Source organism: Halichoerus grypus, chromosome 13, assembly GCF_964656455.1.
Source record: "Halichoerus grypus chromosome 13, mHalGry1.hap1.1, whole genome shotgun sequence".
In the NCBI taxonomy this organism is placed as follows: Eukaryota; Metazoa; Chordata; class Mammalia; order Carnivora; family Phocidae; genus Halichoerus; species Halichoerus grypus.
The window spans coordinates 36,247,969-36,258,632 of NC_135724.1; the positions used below are offsets into that span (position 1 = coordinate 36,247,969).

The 10,664-nt window shown below is 42.8% G+C and overlaps 1 protein-coding gene and 1 pseudogene across 2 annotated transcripts; one reads left to right on the forward strand and one right to left on the reverse strand.

The window, feature by feature from the left end:
- Positions 1 to 523: 523 nt before the first annotated feature.
- RMP24 (ribonuclease MRP subunit p24) lies at positions 524 to 6,311 on the reverse strand. 2 transcript variants are annotated; one of them, XM_036089367.2, is made up of 5 exons: positions 6,047 to 6,287; positions 5,941 to 5,963; positions 3,773 to 3,972; positions 2,627 to 2,823; positions 524 to 725 (listed from the first exon to the last, which is right to left on the reverse strand). In XM_036089367.2, exons 1-5 carry the CDS (start codon positions 6,121 to 6,123, stop codon positions 572 to 574), a joined length of 651 nt encoding a protein of 216 aa, XP_035945260.1. In that variant the 5' UTR covers positions 6,124 to 6,287; the 3' UTR covers positions 524 to 571. The 2 variants fall into 2 exon arrangements, with proteins under 2 accessions (XP_035945260.1, XP_035945261.1); XM_036089368.2 differs by lacking the exon at positions 2,627 to 2,823 and having other exon boundaries at positions 6,047 to 6,311.
- Positions 6,312 to 9,087: 2,776 nt separating this feature from the next.
- Positions 9,088 to 9,196, forward strand: LOC118533893 (U6 spliceosomal RNA; annotated as a pseudogene).
- The last annotated feature ends 1,468 nt before the right edge of the window (positions 9,197 to 10,664 follow it).

Sequence of the window (10,664 nt, forward strand, 5' to 3'; positions counted from 1 at the left end):
GCAGGCCCTCTCATTAAGGTTTCAATTTCCTTATGAAAGAAAATGACATAATGCAAACTGCTCATTAAGGGAAGATAAAACAATATGACCACTCAATGTCCATAATAGCTTTGCTACTTACAAGGACCTCTCCTATATTTTTGATCCTCACAACCACCTGTGAGGTAGGCAGGTTTCAGTTATTCATTTTCATGAGGTATTCTCTCCATAAACACTGAAAAATGCCCAGAAAAGTTTGTTCGTGGACCCCAGGTTCCATGTACTTAAAGAATAAATAAATGGTTTTTTGGGGTTCTTTTTTAAGATTTTATTTATTTATTTGAGAGCGAGCAAGCAAGAGAGAGAGAGCACAAGCGTGGGGAGAGGTAGAAGCAGACTCCCCGCTGAGCAGGGAGCCCAAAATGGGGCTCCATCCTAGAACCCTGGGATCATGACCGGAGCCGAAGGCAGATGCTTATCTGACTGAGCCAACCCGGTGCCCCAGAATAAATAAAAGTTTTAAGAAAGATGTTTTTCTGACTAATTTTAGTTTCAGAAATTGCATTAAACATTTATTTTCACAGCCCATCCTTTACAAAGATAGTAAGAAATTTCTGAAGTCCACCTTTGAATTCTTCTGGGATTCACTCTGACTAAGCAACATTTTTAGTTGAGAGAAGTGTTTCTTTGTTTTGCTCACATTCTTTGAGGAGGAAGTGGGTGCTGACTGTCCAGATGTAGGTGTCCTGAAAACAAACATAAAACCACACTTAGGGATACTGGTAAGTTTAAAAAATGCTTTTCCTGCTTAGCCTAAATAATTGCTACTAGAATCCTTTTCTACTCTTGTGTATTATGGCCATAAATGAGCAGTGGCTGAACCCAGCATTCATTCCCATTTTGTTAAAAATCTCCTTACTACATAGGCTTTAGGCAACATTCAGGAGGTAACTGGGTGGTTCTGGAAGTTTCTATCACACCTGAAGAAGGTTAAAGGTAAAGTGTCATCAGGCCTGAGTTCCCTTTAAGTCTGACATCAAGATTCATGACAATTCTAAGGACTTTAAAAACCTATTTCTTCATGGCTCAAAACCACTTCCTCTCTCAAAAATGAAGAACTTCAACCCACACATGCAGGTGCCACTCCACTGTATCTCCCCACGTAGAACATGAACTCCATAGGGCAGACTTTATACTACTAATTGTATATTCCACTGCTTCTTAACAGTGCCAGGCACAGAAAAGGCCTTCTAAAAATATTCGCTGGATAAATGATTCCCCAGCTGCTATGTGTGTATTTCTGTTTCCTTCTATTTCATGCCCTCCAATTGTGTTCCACACCCACGAAACTTTATTAGGGTTTGTCAAGTCTGATCCCTCTTCTACTCCCCATCTGTATAATAAATATGAAATATCTCTCATTCCTGCATATATCTAAGCAGCAGTCTGGACTAAATGCAAGTGAATTATTTTAAATATGCCAAATTCTCTTTTACCTACATTTAATCCAATAAAGTAGAAACTTCTATGAATTCCTATCATGCCAAATATCAAAATAATTAAATCAAAATATAGAGAAAACTAGACTTGAAATTTTAGTTCTTATCCAATTTTATAAATGTCAACCCAATATAAAAAACTCAATGCAGTAAACAGATAATTCAGTCCTTGCTGAATTTTGCTGTTTATGTTCAAGAAACTACCAGACTCAGTTTCTCTTTTGGTATAAAATGTTCAAAAATTCATTTCCCAGTTTCTATGAAACTAAATTTACTATCACATTGAATGAAGTACTGTGAACTACAGTACAGTGCTCAGTCATATAGTTAACCTAGTAGCAGCTGACAAATCCCTATTCAGTGAGATTTCCACAGGAATTTCTGACAGAGGAAATACCAAGAACAAAGTAGAGCAGGAAAGTAAACTGAGTTTACTTCAGTTTTGCTAACACATAGGATGAATTAAGGCAAAGTAAGAAGGCAGACGCACTGGTGCCAGGTAGGAAGGGCTGGGAAGCCATGCGGGAACATTTGATCTACATGCTGTAGCGTGAGATGGTAAAGGCTTCTAATCAGAGCTGTGCTTTAGGGAAATTATCAGACTAGAAGAGTCTGAAACTAGAAGCAGAAAAGTACTGTAGTAGTCCCAGCAAAAGCTGAATACAGACTGAACACAGCAGGAGGACAAAAGGAGAACAGATGCAAACCCCATGGAGGAAGGACAGAGAGAAACTAGCGACTGACTGGACAAGGACCAAGGGAGTAGTTGTCTACTCTACCACCATTTCAGGTCAGACTGTCTACAAGGGCATGTTCACTGACGGAAGAAGGAACTTAGGAGGATGAACAGGTTTGAGTAGTCAGCTGTGGGGACATGTTGGGGGGATAAAGTGGATATATTTAGCAGCAGCTGGGAACAGGCAAAGGGAGAGGTTGGAAGTAGAGGAACAGAGCTGGAAGTTAGAAGCAGAGGTGAGAACAAAAGATATACGAGCATATGACATTAAAGAAAAGGGTATGAAGGGGAAAAAAAATGGGCACAAGGCCTGAACTGCGTGGCAAACTTAGGGAGTATATATTAAACAGAGGAAAGCAGAAGAAATAAGAGTTCACACCAGCAATGCAAATAGCTTAACGAATTAAGATACCTGAATATCAAGGCTGGGCTCTTGCCTTTGGAACCACACTTCTGATTTAAGTTTGCAGAACTCGGAGTCTTTCTCTCTGGTGTCTTCAGGCTGAGCTTACTCGTAGGAGTGGTAGGACTGCTCTTCAGTGCTGAGAGAAAGCTTCTACTTTTACCATGATGTTTAACTGTTCTGTTGCAAGTTTTACAAGTAGTCAACTACCGTAAAAAGAAGAAATATTGGGCCAGATTTCTCTTATAATTTAATCCAATAAATTACATGTTCATTAAATTCTTGTATGTAAGGGACTACACTAGGTACGAGCGGGTAAGACAGGCTGCCCTCAGGGAGTCTATAATCTAGCAGCAGCAATCAGACAAGATACAAATATACAATGAGAAAATCTACAATTAAAAGTTACTGGCTAAACATTTGTATTTAATTTAAAACACATTTTATTTTTATTTATTTTAAAGATTTTATTTTTAAGTAATCTGTACACCCAATGTGGGCTTGAACTCATGACCCCAAGATCAAGTCACATGCTCCACCAACTGAGCCAGCCAGGTGCCCCTAAAACACCTTTTTAAAAATAACAAAGTCTCTACTTTTTCAGTGTAAAACCATGTTTGGGGGGAATAAAGGAACTGTGACTGATACCCTTTAACATCTGGAAGAGTGTTCTTTATAACAGCAGTTGACATTTAACTTTTGTCTCAGAACTCCAAGCTGTTTTCCAATAAAACATGGCAAATTATCCCTGAAAATCTAAGTGACCCCTTCAAAACCTTAGAGATTCTATGTTCTATAAATATAGGTGTAAATCAATTTATAAAACCATCAAATGAATTCTCACACCTCTTTACTTCATTAATTCCAGAGGCTGACCTATTATGGTCGGAATTTCATAATGTATGTAATTGTCAAATCACTGTGTGTAAACTTGAAAATAACATATCAACTATACATCATCAAAAATTTTTTTAAAAATAAGTTTTACATTTGATGAAACATCAATCACTAAAAAAAAAATTTATGTATATATATTGACAATCTATGTATACTATCACATACCTCTGAGTTGTATGTAGCCTGATCCTTAATCAACCTCATTTTAAGTAAAAGAAAATTCTTGTTTATTTATACATACTGGAATTGAAATCTTACCAATACACTTTTGGAGTCTTTGTATTTTTTCACAATTTTTGCTTCTTTAAAACTGAGTGTATAATTTCTTGCCTCTCGGTTAAGAAGTTTTTGTATTTTGGGTGTCAGTTTGGACTTGGGTTTGAGGCGCACTCGAGAGTTATCCAAAACCAGCAACTGGAAACAGTATGGACATGTTCCTTCAAAAGTTATGTTATCATCTGAAATAATACAAATGAAACTCATGATTCAGCAAATCAGAAAATTTTGTTACCTCAAACAGCCAATATTCTGTGATAAAGTATACTATTTAATATGAACAGATATATATTCTCTTTAAGCAAACTCAAAATATGAGAACTTGCAAAAAAGACAAATTGGCATTAATTTATTTTGCAAAACACTGTAATTCTATCCATTCACTCCTTTTAGCAGCAGACAGGTTAAGTCCCCACTCTTTGCTATCTTACTCATTACTTGTTACTAAGTAAAAAAAGCTGTCTCACCAATTTTACAAACATATTTATCACAAATCAATAAATTACACTGTCATTTTCACAATTTTGTGATTTGTGGGCCAGGCTTTCTGCAGGTAGCTCTCAGTACAAGGTAACAGGAGAACAGACTTGCCCCAGATTGTCTATGCAATCAAGACAGCCATCTACCATGTTAGGCTGAGGAGTCATAAGTAAGGAGTAAAAGAGCTGCTATCTTTAAGTAACTCACATTCTAGGGGAGCCCTAAGCAGACAAAAATAAGACTGATGACAAATGTAACAGAATATGATTAAAATGCCCTGGAAACTATTAAACTCTGTATGGACCAGCCAGAAACACTCCGAAGAAGTGGCTTGACAAAGGTCAAATACTCCAAACATCTGTACTTGGAGATGGCATCCATTACTGGTAAAGGGCTTTCAGGTGGAAGTACAGTGAAAAAGAAAGCATAGCTATTAGGGAAAGGTGAGGGTGTGGGGGTGATGCAGCTGGAAAGGAAGGTAGGCACACCATGGATTTATTCAACAATTATTTGTTAGTGAGCACTCTGCTAAGTATACGACAACTAAGGACCATGCTTGTAACTCACTTCTGCCAAATGTTAAATTCATTCATATTTATTGAGTGACTGTCAAGTGCCAGGCACAGTTCTGGGTACAATAAGCAGAACAGTGAATAAAGGACAATTCATGCAGAGAGAAAGTAAATATAGCAACACCAAATGTGTAGCCGGGGAAGAAAAAAAGACAGGGATAAAGAGTAGCAATGAGCTGCCCTGGTCTTAGTTAAGGTAGCCAGCGAAGGCTTGTGGCGTGGCATCTGTAGAGAGCAGAAGGAAACAAGGAAGGAATCCACGCAGATATGTGAGGTAAGAGTTCCAGGCAGAGGAAGGGCAACTTCGAGGCTGTGAAAGAGCAAGGAGGCCTAACAGTGGTTGGAGTTGAGTAAGCAGGTCGGAGAGGTGATGTGGGCTTTTGATGTAGGGCCTCGTAGTCCTTTTCAAAGATTTTCACTTTTACTCTGACATGGGAAGTCATTTGAGAGTTTGTGGCAGAGAAGGAACATGATCAAGCTTAGGTTTCTCCTGCGCTCACATGGCTGCTCCACTGAGAATGGATGTAGAAGTGCATGAGCGCTGCTGGCAATAACCCAGCTGTTGACTCGGTCCAGGATGCTAAGACGAACTGGTGAGAAGCAGCTTAGGTTCAAATATGCCAAAAGGCATATTTGCTGGCCAGTGGCTTGGGGAGGAAGGCTATTAGGGAGTCACGAATGGCCCCGGGGTTTGGGGGGCTGAGTTCACTCTAAGGATGGAATTACCATTTACTGAATTGGGAAGAACTGGAGGAGGACTGTGTTGGGGGGTAAAGCTCGAGTTTTGGCCTGACAGACATTCAAAAGAAGGTGTCAAGAAGACATCTGGCTATGAGCCTAGAATGGGGCGAAGTCCTGGCTGGGGGTATAAATTTGGAAGCCATGAGACCGGATGAAAAGCCGTCACCAAGGAAGTGAGTGTAACTAGAAAAGACGTCCAGGGAATTTGGAGTTTTCACGAAACAGAAGCCACTGGGGGGTTTTATGAGAGCAGTGGGTCCGTGAGATTTCTCTTTCGCGTCATCCTGAGCGCTGCGCGGAATGCAGGGGAGCGGGGCGACGAGCGCCTGACCCACAAGCGTCGGACGTTCTCCCTACCGTGTGACGAACTGTAGGCCCAGCTGGAAAGGAGAAGGAGACCGGTGAGGGAGGAGGGAAGACCCCGCCGCCGCCGCCCGCCTCCCCTCTCCCGCCCCTCTCTTACAGGAGATAGCGGGCCTGGCCCGGGCAGCTCTCGTGCAGTTGCCGCGCCGCAGCCTCAAGGTAGTGCTTCTGCCTCATCGTTACCGCCACCCCCACGCCGATAAGACGAGCGACAAGAGGAGTCTCCGGAAGCCGGATTCGCAGGCTGCCGGACTTGGACCTCGGAATCCAAGCTCCTTCCGGAAACCGGCGCCCGCGGCTGAGGAGTTCCGGTTTCCCTCGCCGCCGGCCCCGCACGCAGGCCGACCCTCTCCCCGCCTCCGGCCCTGCCCCCTAGGCTCCGCCCCGTCCCCGCGGGCCCGAGCGGACCTGCCGCAGACCTGCGCCTGCGCGGAGCAGTGTGACCAAGCCGGGCTGGCGACGTCCGCTCGCGGCAGTTCGGCCAGCTTCTCTTTCTCGCTCCTGATAGCGTCTTCTGTGGTACCCCTGTTGTCATTTCCTCAGCCCACGTCGCCTTCTAGATTCTCCATCCGGGGTGTTGGTTGGGGCCGGGCAGGCGGTGTGCGGCCCGCAAGGAGGCCGCCGTTGGCGCGGCCGCGGGCCTGGGAGGGAAGAGCAGGGCTGTCAGTGCACGAGCCAGCTTACCTTCTTTCCCGGTTCTTCATGGAACACGGCGCAAAGTTAACAGTTCGGGGCTGCGCAAACAGCGCTGTTAGCGAGTTTGGAAGCATTTCTGTCATCCAGAAGGAAACCCCATCCCCATTTAGCAGTTGCTTCCCATTCTCCCCTCCCTCCCAGCCCCTGGCGACAACTAGTCAGCTTTCTGGCTCTATGGGCTTACTCTGGACATTTCTTGAAAATGGAATCATAGGTGTGATCTTTGTGTCTGGCTTCTTCCACTTAGTATCATGTTTTCTAGGTACAACCACCTTGTAGCTTATATCAAACTTAATTCCCTTTTATGACTGAATATTACATTGTATGCATACCAAGTATTGTTTATCCATTCATCCATGATGGACATTTGGATTGTTTCTACCTTTTGGCTGTTGTGAATATTGCTGCTAGGAACATGTCTGTTTTCTGGGGGGTTTTTTTGGATAAACACGTAGGAGTGAAAATGCTGGGTCATATGGTAATTCCATGTTTAACAAGGATTCCAGTTTCTCCACATCTGCCCAACCCTCATTTTCCACCTTTGTTTATTTTTTTAAATTTATTTTTTATTCTAACCATCCTAGTGAGTGTGACTATAGTTCTGATTTGCATTTCCTAGTGAATGAGTTGAGCATTCTTTCATGTGTTTGTTGACAACTTGTATATTTTCTTTGGAGAAATGTCTATTGAAGTCCTTTGCCCATTTTAAAATTGGGTTGTTTGCGGTTTGTTGTTGAATTGTTAGAGTTTCAAAAAATAAACTCTGGAGACTAGGCCCTTATTTAGCCTTCATTTTCAATATCCAAAAGGACTCAAATTGAGATAGGGAAACTGAAAAGGATTCCATTTTTAGAAAGACTCCATCTCTGCTGTTTTTCTGCAAGGCTCCATTTGCTCATTATATTTCACCTTGCTTCTGAATAAACCAAAGAAGCTATGTTCCCACTCCAAGGGGGAGGCAAGAAAGTTAATCATTCTTTGAGTTTTGTCCTAGGCTTCCAAATACCTGATAACATCTAAGAAGAACTGAATCTCAAACATGTTCCAGGACATTAGATTTGAACAAACCTCACCCAACACTGGCATCAATATCCCCACCTTCAATGACTTATGAAATAACACCTATTATTCACCTGTCACTCACCTTTGAATTCAACCCTACCCTGGATTCCTGAAGGAACATGTACCCTGGACCGCCTTCCAATATGAACCCCTCACCCCAAGTGATGAAGAGGCTCACTCTCCTTTCCTTTCTAAGTCTCCCAGACTCTCCATCTGCTATACTCTGTCACTTACACTATTCAATAAACTCTGCTTTCACTTCCCACTTCCTGATTGCTCTCCTGCACAAAGCCAAGGATCCTCTTAACCAAGAGGTATCCTTAGCCTCTGGGTCCTCAGACCTGGCCTGTCTACGTCAAAATGGTACAGAAGTTTGAAAAGAGAAAAATATATTTACATCTGTATAGACATATTTTAATTTTTCAAAAGAAAAGTTATTACATCTGCTCTTCTCCCCTTCCCATCCCACTTCTCTGACTGATCAGCATTTAGTAGTTGGGTATCTTCTCCTCTATGTCCACACGTAAGTAAATGGATGAGTGTGTATAAATCCCCTCTCACCACACACACACACACACACACACACACACACACACACACTAAAAAACCAAAACATACACAAAAAAAGCTAAACCAAAAATAGAAAGTCCCTTACTATATAACTTGCCTTTTTCCTTAACCACAGACCTTTCCGGGTCAGTACGTATATTTTTGCAACAGCAAAAAATCTTGTATATTCTGGTGCTTTTTATTTCTTTTGTCTGAATTCCTAAAAGAGAAATTATAGAGTGGAATGATGTGCACATTTTTATTTGCCAGCTCATCCAAAGTAGGTTGTAGCAATGTGCACTCCCAACATCAATATCTGAGAAAGCTGGGTCAGAAGATATGATGGCCACTGGGTCACCTAAATACTAGTCAGATAAAGTCTCTTTTCACATGGTCCTTGATGCTTTGCATTTTCTCCTGTGAAGAGAAATCTTCTGTTGGGTTTATCAGTTTCTAGGAGATCTTTGTGTCTTGGGAAAATTTATCCTCTTCTTGTCATATATAATGCAATACTTTCTTACCTCTTATCTTTGGCATGGTTTATAGCATTTTTGCCATATAGGACTTTGTATGTGGTCAAATGTTTTTCATTATTGGGTCTGGGTTTCCTGTATAGCTTTAAAGATTTTATTAATTTTTTTGACAGAGAGAGAGAAACCACAAGCAGGGGGAGGGGCAGAGTGAGAGGGAGAAGCAGACTCGCCACTGAGCGGGGAGCCCAATGTGGGACTCGATCCCAGGACCCTGGGATCATGACCTGACTTGAAGGCAACCACTTAACCAAGTGAGCCACCCAGGCGCCCCTCCTGGGTAGCTTTAAAAAAGCCTCATGTAGCGCTTGCTTTGGCAGCACATATACTAAAATTGGAAGGATCCAGAGCAGATTAGCATGGCCCCTGTGCCAGGATGACATGCAAATTTGTAAAGCTCTTAAAAAAAATTTAAAAAATAATAAAATAAAAAAGCCTCGTTTATGCCAAGACTAGACAACTAACTATTCATCCAAATCTTTTTCTCATACTTTTCTAGTTTAATTTCTTCCATGCACATCTTTAATCAATACGAAATGTATTTTTACTTAAGTATAGGGTAGAGATCTGACACATTTTTCTAGATGGTTAGCAAGTTATGTGGATATCTCTTAGTAGGTAAATTACTCTTTTGCTATTGGAATTGAAGTTTAAAAAAATGTAACGGACACTGAATATGTGGCAGGCACTTTTCTAAGCATCTTACTTGTAACTCATACAGTCTTCATAACCCCATGGCATAGGTGAAATGCCAGTTTATCACATAGAAGCTTTTTAACATCGCTGCATCTGTTTCTGGATTCTTCATCTGCTTCCGTAACCAATACAGCAGAAAAGAGGAGAGATGCACTGTATGTGCACGCACGCCTACTTCCCCTGCCCCCCAGCACACTTCCCTTCAGTTCTTCTCTCGCCTCATCACCACACTCCTATATCCAGATGCCTCCTCAGCATCTCTGCTTGCATTGCAACTTGTCTTCTCTGACGCAGGGCGGCCCAGACGGCACTTGTGATTTCCCCCACCAACCTGCCCAGCCACCCGGTCTTCCTCTGTCTCAGCCCCACCCAGTGCCATTGCCGCCTCCCCTTCCTACCCCTTGCAGCCAGTCTGCCCTGGGCTGCCACCTCCCCACCAGGAGCAGATCTGCTCACTTCTCTGCACACCTTGGCCATTCTTTCCTTTTGCCTGCACCCCTGCCATGGCCCCTGACATTTTCTCATCCTGCATCCTCTCTCGCCTGCTTCCTCTCTCCCAGTCCATTCTTCATGGAGCAAAGTGGCCTTCTTAAAATGTAAGTCATTTTTTGGGGATAGGGAGTATCCTTGCTCAGAGTCTCCGGGCTCCTCATTGCACCTGGAACACGATCACCTGGCTGTGTTCTGCAGGTTCCTGCATGGCTGGCTGCTGCCCCACTTCAGACCTCACCTTGTCTCACCTGCCCACCCTCACCCTGAGCCTTGCTACACTGGCCTTCTCTGTCACTCAACATGTCCTGTTCAGACCTACTGCAGGGCCTTTGCTGTTCTCTGCTTTGAGTGAGGATCCTTCCCATGGCTGCTTTTCCTCATCATTCCAAGATCACCTCAAATATCACCCCCTCAAGAGGCCTTCCTTCACTACTGGAATAAACTCTCGCCCAATACATACACCCTTGCCCATCAAGTCACTCTCTGCCATAATTGGTTTTTATTATTGTCATTGTAACCTCACTCTCTGAAATTATTATTCATTCACCATTTACCTGTTCCCCTCCTGAATGTGACCGCCTGGCAGCAGGACTTTTTGGCTGCTCTGTACATGGACCCCCAGCCCAGGGCCTGGCACAGAGCAGGGGCTCAATAAGGGTTTGCTGCAAAATCATACTGGAAGGAGAGGAAGTT